Here is a 12,957-nt window from a genome sequence, read left to right on the forward strand (position 1 = left end):
TGACCACAAATCCTTCTCATTTTTATATTCCTTTGTATTTTAACCTTTCTCGATGACCATTTTCATAATACAAATCAAATTTCACTTCTTTCGAATTCTTTCATATATATTCTTAGATCTTTTACGAAATAAATTAGTGATTTAGAAGATATTATACTACACAAACATATAGGAAAACAAGAATATATAAAAAGAAAAATGTTTACGGGTAGAGTTTAGGTAAACAGACCTGTGAAATCATTTGCCCAAATAACTGTTTTGAATGTTTTAGGTTCTGTCCTGCTCTGTTGCATCTTTTTTAAAAGTGGGGTCCTCTTCTATTCTATTCTATTCATCACGTGTCTAATTTACAAATTTATATACATAACCATCAAACCATATATATAGTTTTCAACACAATGTCACCTACTCACTTTGTCATTTGATTACACCTACAATTTAAATGACACTCCATCCTCTCCCTTAAATCAAGACTCAAATTTACATTGTATTCATGGAACCACCCATCATCAATGAGACCTTCTCAGCAGCCAATCCTTCATCTTACACTTTAACCGGTATTTGGCCCTTTTCTTCCGTCAGTGTGATGGAGGATGGAGGATATGGTGGCCGCAAGCGCAGGGTCGCCACTATTGAAGACAATTGTTCAAAGATTAATGTGTCAACTAGTAACCTCAATGATTTGGTAATTTCTAATTAAGGTGCTGCTCATTTGTTTTTGCTGTGTCTCTTTGTGATGACTTAAAATTTTATTCTAAGTTTTGGGATTATGTTTGGGTTTTAAACAAGATTAAAACCCCAATTTTATAAAAAACGTAGCGGATAAAAGTTTTAAATCTTGTTAGTTTATAGTGTATAAAACCAATTTTATACTTGCAAAACCCAATTCCGGATCCATATATAAAATACATACAAATAATCACATACATGTCACTATAAGTCCATGCATGTCAAGACTACCTTTCAAAACCAAAGGAAATGTGAAAGAGATGATGAATGGTAGGCTAGAACTTCAAGGTAGGAGTTCCTCAAGCTTGTATACCCTTCAAGCATTCAAGCAAACACCTTGTAGCTAGGATTTACACTCAAAATTTTCTTCCTCCTTTGGCTCCTCCTTTTTGGCCGAAAATAAAGAGAGAAAAAGGAGAGAGTGGAAAACTTTTGTTACTTGCAAACAAATGAGAGTGAAAGAGGAAGTGTGTGTTTATCTTTTGGCACCACCTATGGCACCAATTAGAAACCTTGCATGTCTCCACTAATGTTTGGAATAATAATAAAATAACAAAAGAGAGAAAGAGAGAGGGGGGGGGGGGGTGGCACCCTCCTTCCTTTCTTGTTTTATCATTTTTTTATTACACTTTCCATATATATACATATTTTATATATATATATATATATTGTGTTATAAATATAACACATTATAGGTAACATGCTAGGTAACAATTTTCACATATTGTTACTTAATCATCTTAAGTAACACTATTGAATGTTCTCTCTCAAAATATAAATCATCCATATGATTTATTTATTTCACAAGTACATTGTATTTAAAAACCCTTTCCAAATAACATAAGTGTCAATATTTATTTACTTATGATCATATCATATATATACAAATATAATTGGTGTTTGTCTAGCTTGTTATTGGGTATGACCCGACTTGGATCATAACGTACTAGCCACATTAATCATAATATCTGTCTTGGGCAGACCGAGTCCAAAAATCTCCCACTTGCACAAGTTACATAGAAGATTAATGCAAGTAGCAAATACCGCCTAACTACGGTTTACTACCCCTAATACGCATGACGAGGTGCCATTCAATAACATCATCCCCTTCAAGTCCCTTACTTGAAATGATTTAGGTGAATCTATCATTTATCCTTTTGTCTCAGATGTCATGTTAAATCCAGAGACATAGAGTGATCATTCTCTGTTGATTTAACTTTGCAGGCCTTAGACATCTTACTCTCAACGAATTAGAGGGACAAATCCCCTTTTGTCTACATATGTCTTTCACAATCACCTAGTACCATACCTGATCTTAGACTTATGTACCGTCATGTTTCAGAGCAGCGAAGAACTAAGTCAAAGCACAATACTTGTTGAATATCAAGACCTAATATGTATCTCAGGTCGGAGGATACTATGATATTCGCCTTTCCTTAAATTTACTTATGATCAATCACAAAGATTCCATGTAGTAACATTTGAGAGCGGGTTAGTCCAATATTTATATCCCATAAATATTTATAAACCTTGGCAGCAGCCTTTTGCTCTATATTCATACCTTATGAATATCCACCAATCCAAGTTCATAATAGTCCTACCTTCATACTTGTTCCCACAATTATGAGCGACTACGGACATTTAGAATAATTAAACTTATTCATGGATTTAAACATGCTAAAATGGAACATAACTCAAAATATCATAATCATAAACCATAATCATATGAATGAGTCAAAATAACAATTGTTCCGATATCCAAATACAAAATTCGATCATATCCAATCACTAGAATATCGAAGTCATAAGGCACAAGTGTGACCTTCATGCTTTGGCCTTTCAAGGAGCTTCGTGAGTGGATCCACAATGTTTTGATCGGTGTGAACTTTGCGGATACATATCTTTCCTTTCTCAACTTCATCCCTTATGTAGTTGAACCTTTGCTCAATGTGCCTCGTCTTTTGATGAGCACGAGGTTCCTTGATTTGAGCAATCGCACCCTCGTTGTCACAAAAGATTTCTAGAGGGTCCTGAATGGTACGGACCACCCCTAGATCGGCAATGAATTTCCTTATCCACGCAGCTTCTTAAGCTGCCAATGAGGCGGCGATGTATTCCGATTCTGTGGTGGACAATGCTACCACATCTTGTTTCGAGCTCTTCCAAGAGACTGCCCCACCATTCATGACGAAAGCATGTCCCGATTGTGATCGAGAATCATCTCGATCGGTTTGGAAACTCGCATCCGTGTAACCCTTCATAACGAGTTCCTCCTCACCCGAACCGTATACTAGAAACATGTCCTTAGTCCTTCTAAGGTATTTCAATATACTCTTAACCGCCATCCAATGGCTACTTCCCAGATTATGTTGGAATCTACTTGTCATGCTTAAAGCGCACGACACATCCGGTCTAGTGCATACCATTGCATACATGATGGATCCAATAGTCGATGCGTATGGGATTCCATTCATTTTATCTTGCTCATCCTTTGAGCTTGGATATTGAGATGCACTCAATATCGTTCCTCTTTGAATAGGTACCAAACCTCTCTTAGAGTTCTCCATCTTGAACCTTTTCAAGATTTTGTCAATATATGCACTTTGGTTTAAACCTATCAACCGCCTTGATCTATCCCTATAGATATTTACTCCCAAAATATAGGCGGCTTCACCAAGATCTTTGATAGAAAAACAACTTCCAAGTCATGCTTTTACACCTTCCATGGTTGGAATGTCATTTCCAAATAGTAGTACGTCATCAACATACAATACTAAGAAAGTGACAATGCTCCCACTATCTTTCTTATACACACAAGCTTCATCACCATTCTTGATGAATCCAAATTTCTTAACTTCTTCATCAAAACGGTGATTCCAACTTCTAGATGCTTGTTTCAATCCATAGATTGATTTCTTTAACTTGCATACTTTATTAGGATGTTGTGGATCGACAAAACCATTGGGTTGAACCATATAGACATCTTCCTCAAGATTCCCATTTAGGAAAGCGGTTTTGACATCTATTTTCCATATCTCATAGTCATAATGTGCGGCTATGGCAAACAATATCCTAATAGACTTTAGCATTGCTACAGGAGAAAATGTTTCATCATAGTTAACCCCTTGAGTTTGAGTGAAACCTTTAGCTACAAGTCTTGCTTTGTAAGTATCCAAGTTTCCATGCATATCGGTTTTCTTCTTGAAAACCCACTTACTTCCAACCGGTTTGGAATTAAGAGGTGGTACAACCAAATCCCATACTTGGTTGTCATGCATGGATTGCATCTCAACGTTCATGGCTTCAAGCCATTTGTCACAATCGGATTGTGACATTGCATCACGGTATGTGGTGGGTTCATCTTAATCTACCACATAGCATCCATCCATGAAAAATCCATATCTTTCGGGTGGATGACTAATTCTACTGGATTTGCGAACGTTTTGTGTGTTTTGATCAACCATTTGATCATTCTCAACAACCTCTTGTTGATTGCTAGTATCAACCAAACATGTATCAGCTTGTGGTTCTCGATCCTCCTCGAGTTCCACCGTTCTACTAGTACCTTCCATAAGGAACTTAGTTTCCAAGAACTCGGCCTTTCGAGCAACGAATACCTTTTGCTCGGTTGGGTTGTAGAAATAATATCCCATAGAATCTTTGGGATATCCTATAAAGATACACTTAGTGGACCGAATTTCAAGTTTGGTTTGGGTGTTGTTCTTGAAATAAGCCTCACAACCCCATACCTTTAAATATGATAACGATGGAGCCCTTCCATTCCATATTTCAAAAGGTGTCTTGTCCACTTTCTTGGTTGGGGCCATATTTAGAATACGGGCCGCGGAGAGCAAAGAGAAACCCCAAAATGATAGAGGCAATGTGCTTCTAGCCATCATAGATCGAACCATATCCAATAGAGTTCGATTCCTCCTTTCGGACACACCATTATGTTGTGATGTTACGGGTGGAGTAAGTTGTGAGATGATCCCACAACTCCTAAGATGATCTTGGAAAGCATCACTTAGGTATTCACCTCCTCTATCTGAACGAAGTACTTTGATGGTTTTATCGAGTTGATTTTGTACTTCATTTTGGAAGATTTTGAACATTTCAAAAGCTTCATCTTTGTGTCTTAACAAGTATACATACCCATAAGGACTATAATCGTCGATAAAGGTAATGAAGTATCTTTCACCATTCATTGTCATTGCCTTAAAAGGACCACATACATCCGAATGTATGATACCCTTGACTTGTCCCTTACCTTTGGCAAACTTTGCCTTAGGTTCCGGGTAACGCCTCTTCCTATCGCCACCTTCATTGATCATGAGAACGGGTAAAACCTTCTTACCCATTCCTGTCTCGGCTGTCTTAACCATTGCGTGAAGCTCACCAATGATTTTATCCCATCCATTCATATTGTAATTCATTACAAAAGTCTCAAATTTCTTGGTTAGCCCATTTAGGATCAAATCCGTGGCTAACTCCTTTGAGACGGGACAATTAAGGTGCTCGAGACGATCAATGTGGCTTTTCATCTTAAGTGCATAAGATGAAACCGATTGGGTTTCTTCCATGTGACATGCATGAAGCGCTCGAACCGTTTCGAAGCGTTCCACCCTAGCTTGTGTAAGGAACATTTCCTTAAGTTGGGTGATCATGTCGTATGCCCCATGAAGTTCAAAATCCTTTTGAATCTCGGGAATCATAGTTCCCAACATGAGGCAAGAAACTTGCACCGAATCCTCATTGTGCTTAACCCAATCGTTATGGTCTTGGACATCGTCAATGCTAGGTTCATCGGGAATAGGCTCGTCTATTACGTAGTATTTCTTTGTTTGCTTGAGAACGATTCTCAAGTTTCGATCCAATCCATAAAGTTGGTATAGTTTAGACGCTCCTTATCAAGAATAGATCTTAGTGATAGGTTATTAACGGGTGGGATCATAGTTACCTAATTTCCGGTTTGATCCGGTACGGGTTCGTGGTTCGGGTAGGCAATTCGCCAAATGTAACGTATTCGGTACAGAGGGGGGTAGGCTCATTTCGGTACGAACTGGTACGGTGTACCATGTAGTTCGGTTCGATATACCTAAATAAAAAATAACTATTTATAATTTATATATAATTGTATATATGTCGTGTTAATTTTATAACTTTTATGTATAAGCTATAAGTTTTAAGGATCAAATGTAAACTAGCAAAAATAGAGGGAGTAAATTGTTAATAAGCACAAACTAATTTTACAATTTTTATTGTTTTTATATAAACATTTATAAACTTTTAAGGTCTAAATGTAAACTGCTGAAAGCTTAAGGGGGAATAAATGTCAAATTAACCAAACTTTTTAAAACCTATAACAAAACCACACACGTTCTTAACTTCATATACGCCGCCGCTTCCAATTTCCTCCTTTTCCGGTGAAAATGGCAGCACTGCTATCAAAAATTGACATAGCGTACCGGAGCGAATTGGAACACCGAATTCGTTTGTTTGGTACGCCGTACCGGAGCGAACAGGAACGTAGTGAATTTCGTTTGGGTTCATCGTGTACCAATTCGCAATTCGCGGGTCTTCCAGCGAATTCGGTAACTATGGGTGGGATAATAACGTTAGGTGGATTGTTGATTGCGACCATCTACAAATATAACAAAGCTCCATTTTAGTATTTTCGATATCAATAATTAATTTGAATCGTGAATACCCTTTATGTCTCCTAAACAATTAATGATTAAAATCTAGAACCCAACGTTACATTCAAATAGTAGTTAGGTGACCTTTATCCTACTATTTAAATTAACAAGATAGTCAATGTTTGACGATTGCAACCCTTTGCAACTTCTAGTTTTATGGGATCGGTTAAACAACTAATGTTTAGTTGGCATGTTTAATCCCATCAACACCATTGTACACCATGCTTCGGTGACCCTATTCACATGGTTTCCAATTTAAGTCGTCCTACTTATACACACGTGTGAGTTTACACATACAAGTGGTTAGGTGACCTTTATCCCACAAATATGGTAAACCCACCTCAAACTCACAAGTTTCCTCCAACATGGTTAGGTGACCTTTATCCCATACCGAGTTCCCAAGTGATTTGAGTGTTGTATAAAAGGATGGTATTCGATTTATTTTATAAAAGGGATTTTTTTTTGTTTTCTAAATTCTAGGCTGGAAAACAATTTATGTACATTTCATTTGCATGCATTCAAATGTATGGTACTTAGTTGAAAAACCCATTTTCATAGTTCCTATTAATAAAATCCATTTTATTGTGAAATCATTAGCCTTTAAAAAACCAATTTCTAAGGAACCAATTTTATGCTAGTTGTTGATTTTAAGTTGTTAGCAAACCACATTGCAATAACACAAACAAAAGTAAATCAACCATGCAAGCATAAAACATACAACCACAAGTTCATAACCATAGCCTCCTAATGTTGACTACACTTGTTGACCGAAGACAAGTGTGTCAAAAGTCTCTCCTAAGGGACTCATAAGAACATAAGTTTGTGTCGGTGAACTCACACTTGATCCCGCATCCAAATGCTCCAAGTGTTCACCCCCGTGTTGTGGTCTCCATCCACTTTATTTGGGTTTCCTTCCATGCATCTTCTTTTACAAAATATATCCTAATACATTTTTTCTAGTAAAAGAAATACATCTAATCTACTTATTATTACAAACCAAATGAATGAATAAATAGATTACAAACCCAAATAAATATTACAACCATATCGAATGAACAAACAACCACTTGAATGAACAAACACATCAACACAATCATTCAACCAAACACAAAGCCATGGCTAGGTTATGAACATCCATTACACATCCAAATATGCAACAACACAAGACCAAAAATGGTTCCCCATAACCCCTTAAAACTTTCAGCCATAGCATAACCAAACCGAAAGTTTCGGGTTTTGTCCAAACATCACAATCAATCATCCAAATTACTTAGTTTTTCAAGATTACCATATGCATGTAAAGTATAATCTTGAAAAACCATGGGGTAACCATAACCCCAAAAATATTTGGCCATATGGTAAAACCCCACCATAAACCCGAAAATTTTTGGGTCTAATGAAGCATGCATCCGTATAAGCGGCTCTTGATGCCATTGTTGAGTTTTAAACAAGATTATCAAAGTCACAAAACCCCAATTTTATGAAAAACACAGCGAATAAAAGTTTTAAATCTTGTTAGTTTATAGTGTATAAAACCAATTTTATACTTGCCAAGCTATAAGGCCCCGAACCCCGGGAATCCCACAGTTGGTAATCATTGAAACACTTGTAAAAATATTTAAACTTAAAAATGATTCATTTCATTAAAATAAGCATCACAGAGTATAATTCGGCGGAAAGCGTAAATAAGTAAATGAGTTACCAAAACCCGGGAACTTTGCCCAAAATCAACATAATTATCTTTAAATAAAAACTTTTAAAAATAAATGTTTAATAATAAAACTTCAATCCCCATATGCCCTTCACCGTCCAAGTAGCTTCGTGCACGTCCAAGCGATAAGGCATCCTCTTCTTAACCTGAAACTCACACTAACATGCACCCAAATTCAGCTTGAGCTGAGTGAGTTCAAGTTTTAAGTAAATAATATCAGTAGTAATAGTTATGATAGTCATACCAAAAGTTTAAAAAAAGTAAAAGGGTGCATCCATCAAATCATCATTACCGAAAACTAAACATCCTCATACATACATATACAAAATGTATATGTAAACATCCTTTCAATTACATCCCTATATATATAACAATATATATATATATAACATCCACGTATAACATCAGGGTCGAGCAAACGTACAACCCAAACACGTAACATCAGTGCATGCAAACACAAAGTAGGCATACACAACATCAGTAGTCGAAACGACTACAACATCGCCAAATATAGGCCAAGCAATAATGTATACACACATATATATATTTAACATCCCAAGGCCTACCATATACTAGCAAGCCTATATAAATTCGTTTAAAAACATTTCATCATGTAAGAAAACACTTAGGTGTGCATGCTAGCCCAAAAGTAAAAAGAGTAAAAAAGGGCATCATGAACTCACTTGAAATCAATCGAACACCTGCAAGGAGCTAGGAAATCCCTAAGTGCACAATCACAAGCAAGGGCCTGTAAATTATACACAACGCGTTACTAAACTAGATCGTAAGAACACTCTTGCCTAATGGGCCGTTCAAGCCCAACACTTTGGCCCAAGGCCCAACACTTGGCCCAAGGCCCAACAACTTGGCCCAAGGCCCAACAACTTTACCTCAGCCCCTAAAACCTTTCAACTAACCAAATCCACCGGTTAAGCCTAAAACGAACTTATCGATTAATAATGAGTAAAACGTGTAGATTTTAGCATGCGAAGATGCATTTAATTACATAGGATAACCTTTGAAATAAATTATTAAATTTTTACCAGATTTTAATAAATGTCTTAGGTTTATAAAAATATTTTTATTATATTTTTCTATTGGACACAAAAATTATAAAATTCCTCCAACACAGCAAGGTACGTGCAGCTATTTCAGTGCGCAACAAAATGGTTTTATTTTTATAAAATTCATTACCAAACCAAATTAAACGATTCCAATTGGGTTTGGTTCCTAACTCAAAATACTAACTTCCAGAAGTTGAACCAACCAGTTTGGACCTGTCGAAAAAAGGTTATGACGTCGGGAAGACAGACCAGAATCCGTCATCCCGCATCAGCTTTGACACTCGATTTTATAAATTCATAAAAACCATTCAAATCTCGTCCAAAAATTACATATTATACCTTTCTGGAAACTAGACACGAAGTAGAACATCGTGGAATCAAGAATCGATAAAAAACAATAGATTATCATCGCGTTACAGACCCTACAATAAACGTATACGAATCTGTCAGCAAACTTTTATTATCAAAACTCAACCTTAACGACCAATAAGCGCGTTAATATGATCAATTAAGGTGTAAAAGACATGGGGAATCATAAAACCGACCTTGAATTGATGTTTTCACGGTTGAAACTTGGCTGGGCAGAAGAAAAACGAGCAGGGGGGGTCAGCAGGTCCAATCGACGCTAATGTGGATTAGGGTTAGGTTATTTTTGTTTTATGATGTAATACAAATGTTACACATTAGCCCTCAAGGTTTAAGGGATATGGTAACTTGGAAGGAAAGGTTAGGTAATTTAACGTACCGGGAAGATGGTCGGGTCAACGAAAGATGCCGGACAACTCCCAAGAAAACATACATACTCTACACGCAGGAAATCTTTAAATCGATAAATTAGCGGGCGTTACACAAGCCCAATCCCGGATCCATATACGAAATACATACAAATAATCACATGCATGTTACTATCAGTCCATGCATGTCAAGACTACCTTTCAAAACCAAAGAAAATGTGAAAGAGATGATGAATGGTAGGCTAGAACTTCATGGTAGGAGTTCCATGCATGTCAAGACTACCCTTCAAGCCTTCAAGCAAACACCTTGTAGCTAGGATTTCCACTCAAAATTTTCTTCCTCCCTTGGCTCCTCCTTTTTGACCGAAAATAAAGAGAGAAAAAGGAGAGAGTGGAAAACTTTTGTTACTTGCAAACAAATGAGAGTGAAAGAGGAAGTGTGTGTGTATCTTTTGGCACCACCCATGGCACCAATTAGAAACCTTGCATGTCTCCACTAATGTTTGGAATAATAATAAAATAACAAAAGAGAGAAAGAGAGAGACCCTCCTTCCTTTCTTGTTTTATCATTTTTTTTATTACACTTTCCATATATATACATATGTTATAAAACTTATATATATATATATATATATATATATATATGGTGTTATTAATATAACACATTATAAGTAACATGCTAGGTAACAATTTTCACGTATTGTTACTTAATCATCTTAAGTAACACTATGTAATGTTCTCTCTCAAATTATAAATCATCCATATGATTTATTTATTTCACAAGTACATTGTATTTAGAAACCCTTTCCAAATAACATAAGTGTCAATATTTATTTACTTATGATCATATCATATATAAACAAATATAATTGGTATTTGTCTAGCTTGTTATTGGGTATGACCCGACTTGGATCATAACGTACTAGCCATATTAATCATAATATGTGTCTTGGGCAGACCGAGTCCAACAGATTATACATTTATACTTATACTTAATGCATTGAAATCAAAAAATACTTATGAAATTGACAGAATAACTTGCATGGTAAACGAGTAAAGATAAAGATATCCGGGTCAAATGATGAATCAGGCGGTCAAACCAATAAACGGTCCGAACCACCTAAAGACTATATTCATGTTAGAGCAAGAAGAGGTGAAGCCACTGATAGCCACAGTCTTGCAGAAAGAGTAATGAATGTTCTTGAACTCTTAAAATAACTTTAATCCCCTTTCATTTTCTAATTTCCTGTGAATTTGATGGGCTTTAACGCGTTAAAACTCGTTGTTTTCAGGCTAGGAGAGAAAAGATTAGTGAGAGAATGAAAATCTTGCAAGATTTGGTTCCGGGATGCAACAAGGTGTGCATAGGATGATGAATATCACTATGATATTCAAGATATTCGTTTTGACCAGGAAAATTAACAAAGTAGCCTTGACTTTTTAAAATTTCAAATCAACCAGAATGCGATAAGTGTCTCTTGGCGTAATGGATTTCAATATGCCTGCCAAGATAAGGGTCTTGCAAATTAAAACGTGACACATGATATTAAAAAATGTTGCAGTAGATTTTCCTCCGTTGCACAAGATTCTAAGCGAGGGTCTAATTTGTTGACATATGTCCTCTTGTGATTGATAGAAATTTAGAAGTTAAAAATTAAAAAGTCAGTGGTTACTTTCGTAATTTCAAAAGGTCAAGTTTATTTTGTTAATATCTTTGTTCAAATTGTCTATTTTTTTATTTCTCATTTTTTAAAAAAAGTTATCGATTTTGGTATTATATATAACGTCAGGTTATAGGAAAAGCACCTGTTCTTGATGAAATAATTAACTACATCCAAGCATTGCAACATCAAGTTGAGGTGATTCTTTTTCCTAAATTAGTGGAAGTGTTTTATGGTGACTGGTGATGAATTTGACACCATACCGAATGTCTCTTTATGTTGTAGTTCTTGTCGATGGAGCTTGAAGCCGTAAATACTAGGATGAACTCTCAAGTAGAAGGGATTCCTCTTAAAGATGTAAGTTTTGTTTGTGAATTTTTCTAAGAACTTGTTGCTAAATTTGGGTTGTTACACTAAAAATTATATTCTAAAAAGTGGGATGCTAGTGGAAGTGATTAATCGGGCAGTGGGGTGGGGACTAGCGACTAATCTTGATTAATTGAGATTAACTGGCATTAATCGGCGTCTAGTCGAGATTTTTACAACCATGCATGTAAATAAATAGAAAAACAAAAGGCTGTTGTTGCATGCATCTTCTGATACATTTTATCCCATTTATCTGGATTACTACATAATGCAAGTTCTTATTAACTAAGTTACAATCAATGATATATATAGCATGCTCACAATTACATGTATCCTTAATATTTGCAAGTTTAACACCTCTCGGTTTTCTTTCAACTATGCATACAAAATTACAAATGCATGTTCTAACTGCATAACACACCATGCCCTTGTATGCAGCTTGGCCCACCGCCACTTGATGCAGCCGGGCTCTTATTTGGCTCAGAAACAACAAGACAGGTTGGACACGGGTCCCAACCTGAATGGCTTCAAATGCAGTTAGGCAATAGCTTTGGGCGAACCACATGAACCCCATATCACCCAACACCACACCCGTTGTTAGAAGGTTAGCCAATCAGAAACAAGGAGACCTTAGCCAGTGCCCTGATTGACTTGTGTGATTGCCTGAGGTGCCTTTTTTTATATATAGAGAGTTAGATGTATTCATGTATCTTGTTGATTGATCAAGTGTACTTGAACTTGCTAAATTTAGAAAGACGTCTCACTATTGAATGTGGCATTCACAAGCTCCTATCATTCACATAGTTTACTGTTTACCAGGATTTGAAGTCATTGGTCTGTAATCCTAGATTCGACCAATGACTTAAAATCCCAGTATAGATAAAGAAGTTATTGTATTTAATTTGTAATATATTAACATTTAGATGCTTCTCTTATATCTTTCAAGTCAAGAGTGATCATGTCCACTTAACTTAGGCCGCCCAATGATACTTTGAT

The 12,957-nt window shown here is 36.2% G+C and overlaps 1 protein-coding gene across 1 annotated transcript; it reads left to right on the forward strand.

Annotated features, from left to right (window-relative positions):
• Nucleotides 1-493: 493 nt before the first annotated feature.
• LOC143633013 (transcription factor bHLH79-like) lies at nt 494-12,591 on the forward strand. Its single transcript, XM_077101394.1, has 6 exons — nt 494-685; nt 10,967-11,122; nt 11,227-11,292; nt 11,725-11,793; nt 11,881-11,952; nt 12,400-12,591. The coding sequence occupies exons 1-6, from the start codon at nt 494-496 to the stop codon at nt 12,526-12,528; spliced, it is 684 nt and encodes a 227-aa protein (XP_076957509.1). The 3' UTR covers nt 12,529-12,591.
• Nucleotides 12,592-12,957: the final 366 nt, after the last annotated feature.

Source organism: Bidens hawaiensis, unplaced genomic scaffold, assembly GCF_021521415.1.
Source record: "Bidens hawaiensis isolate Kalapana, Puna unplaced genomic scaffold, B.hawaiensis_p1.1 tig00006604_1, whole genome shotgun sequence".
In the NCBI taxonomy this organism is placed as follows: domain Eukaryota; kingdom Viridiplantae; phylum Streptophyta; class Magnoliopsida; order Asterales; family Asteraceae; genus Bidens; species Bidens hawaiensis.

Excerpts from the sequence above, each read along its gene's own strand:
- LOC143633013 (XM_077101394.1), top strand. The coding sequence starts at position 494 with ATGGAACCACCCATCATCAATGAGACCTTCTCAGCAGCCAATCCTTCA. Across the intron at positions 11,123-11,226 it reads GCCACAGTCTTGCAGAAAGA|GCTAGGAGAGAAAAGATTAG; the intron begins GTAATGAATGTT and ends CGTTGTTTTCAG. Across the intron at positions 11,293-11,724 it reads TGGTTCCGGGATGCAACAAG|GTTATAGGAAAAGCACCTGT; the intron begins GTGTGCATAGGA and ends ATATAACGTCAG.